Here is a 2241-nt window from a genome sequence, read left to right on the forward strand (position 1 = left end):
AGGCCAAAATATGTTGAAAATATAGAAGAACTGACACAAATCTCTTTCTTTCTGTGAAAAGGAACAGTCTTCAGCAATTATGTCATAACACAGAATGATAAATCAGAAACTTCTTTTTAGAATTATCATAACAATGTAAGAAGAAAATGCATGTATTCTGAATATGTATTACTATTCACGGTAAAGAGTATCTTCAAATATTACTTGGCTATAAAATGCTTTCCAACAGCTACACTACTATAACTTGAAACAATTAGATTAAGCTTCAGTGTGCTTGTATACCTGGTCTCCTGTCTTTCTACCACATCTGTGTGTGAATGTTTTAAATTTCAGAGTTATTCCTAAAGGTTTTACTCTTTGTCTAAACAGTTATGTTTCACACACTCTTCATGTACACTTCTGATGTGTCAGTAGATATTATTATATACCTCACAGGTTTCTTTTAAAGCTTCATTTTGTAGCACAGCTTTGGATCTGAGAGTGTACTGTGCATATTGCTTTGTATTAATATTTAAATTTGGGTCTTCGTCTACCACCACACACATAATTACTTCTCCATTCATGTTATATTCATTTCCATGATTCCACATGTGCTACACAGTGTACAGGTTAAGAGATTTGCAAATCTGCATCACATTTTCTCATCTTTCAGTATGAAGGGTCTGCATAAAAAGCCATCCCAGCATTCCTATTCCTCAGGAAGAATTTTACATTAACCTCTATTGTTGTTCAGGCTGTGCCTTGAGTTGATATTCTGTGTATCCTTTTACATAAATTTAACAAAAAGGCAAGCAAATCTTAACCAGCTGATGATTCTCAATCTGACTTAAAAGGTAGGCATTGTGGGACACAGACTGCCCTTGGATGGGTGCTATGCACTTTGAACAGTGTGTGACATTAATTCACTAAATTCAATGAAAATACATCTCCAAGTTTGCTTTCCAGCAGTGTTCAGAGAACCCAAGTGGCTCATCCTCATGGCACACCTCAAGAAACAATGAACTGCTAAAGTGCAACTGATATATTGTACTAAGCAAAGTAGCAGGAAACATTCACTTTTACTAAAAGACCATCCACAAATACATACATTGCCACCTTTCTCTGTACTCACACATATTGACATCTTTTAAATTATTGCTAGACATATGCCCTTTGTCACCCTCACTATGCAGTTGAAATGATCAAGAGAGGAAGAAAGCAAGCTTTATCACAGTTAGAAAGGGTCCCCTGAGCAAGGGTATATAAAGGGGAGCACATAACCCTCCCCATATGCACAGGAGGTTAATGCCATGGCAAACCCGAAGCACAGGATGCCTACAGAAGGACAGGGATCCCACTCCCCACTAGATCTAGGCTGTAGTGGTGCTGTACTCTGTTTCACTACCTATCCTGGATTGGTGCGATATCGTGCAGTGCCACCCACTGCCCTGTATACAAGCCTTCTCCGTAGGCTTAGAAAGGCGTACGCTACTTCCTGCTCGCTACAGGCACTGCCCCAGCCTGCGTCAGGTCTCGGGGTGTAGGGCCCAGCTTACTCCCGATGGCAGAAGGGGAGATTATGTAACAGAGGCTTTCGGCCCTGCTCTCTTGGCCTCCCCCCATCTCCTCTTCGCCGGCTCCCGAAGAAGGTAGCTCAGGGGTGCGGCTAGAGAAGAGGACGGTGGATCACAGAGCTAGGCAGGCCCGGGCACTGAGGGAGCAGCTCCGCTCTCGCTCCAGCACCCACAACAACAACAGCACCAGCAAGCAGCACCAGCAGTAGCAGAAGCAAGAGCAGCAGGCGCCGGCGGCAGCAAGAGCGACCCAGCCTCTGCGGCTCAAGTAAGGGCAAACAGACTGTGGGTCCCGTACGCGGAACCGCGACCTGAAGAGCAGCCGAGGAGGAAGGGCCGGCAGCAGAGCAGAGTTGACGGGGCACAGGTCGCTACTCACTCTCGTCAGGCAGCTGATCCAACTCCGCCATCTTGAAGGAGCCGCGCCGCTTTTTCAAAGGCTGCCTGTCGCGGTGCATTGTGGGGGAGGAGACGGAGTCCTCCAGCCCGCTTGACTGGAGAAAAGCGGGCGGCGGGCGAGAGACGGGGACGCGCCGCCGCTTGGTTCTCTGTCCCGGCTTCACGAAAGCGGGGCTGTGAGCGCGCGCGGGTGCGCGCGCGCCTTCCCGCTCGCCTGTCCCGGGCCTGTTTTTGCAACCCGCTGAGAGGTGAGGATTCTCGGAACTCCTAAGGAGATCTGCTGCCCTCC

At 47.3% G+C, this 2241-nt stretch overlaps 1 protein-coding gene across 1 annotated transcript in view; it reads right to left on the minus strand.

The window, feature by feature from the left end:
• Positions 1-2026, minus strand: part of LIN9 (lin-9 DREAM MuvB core complex component) — a 35790-nt gene extending 33764 nt beyond the window's left edge. The window contains exon 1 of the mRNA XM_044436001.1: positions 1933-2026. Within this exon, the coding sequence (XP_044291936.1) occupies positions 1933-2011 (79 nt within the window). The 5' untranslated portion in view covers positions 2012-2026. The remainder of the gene's footprint in view (positions 1-1932) is intronic.
• Positions 2027-2241: the final 215 nt, after the last annotated feature.

This window comes from Varanus komodoensis, unplaced genomic scaffold (genome assembly GCF_004798865.1).
Source record: "Varanus komodoensis strain SLA01 unplaced genomic scaffold, ASM479886v1 scaffold1, whole genome shotgun sequence".
Classification (NCBI taxonomy): domain Eukaryota; kingdom Metazoa; phylum Chordata; class Lepidosauria; order Squamata; family Varanidae; genus Varanus; species Varanus komodoensis.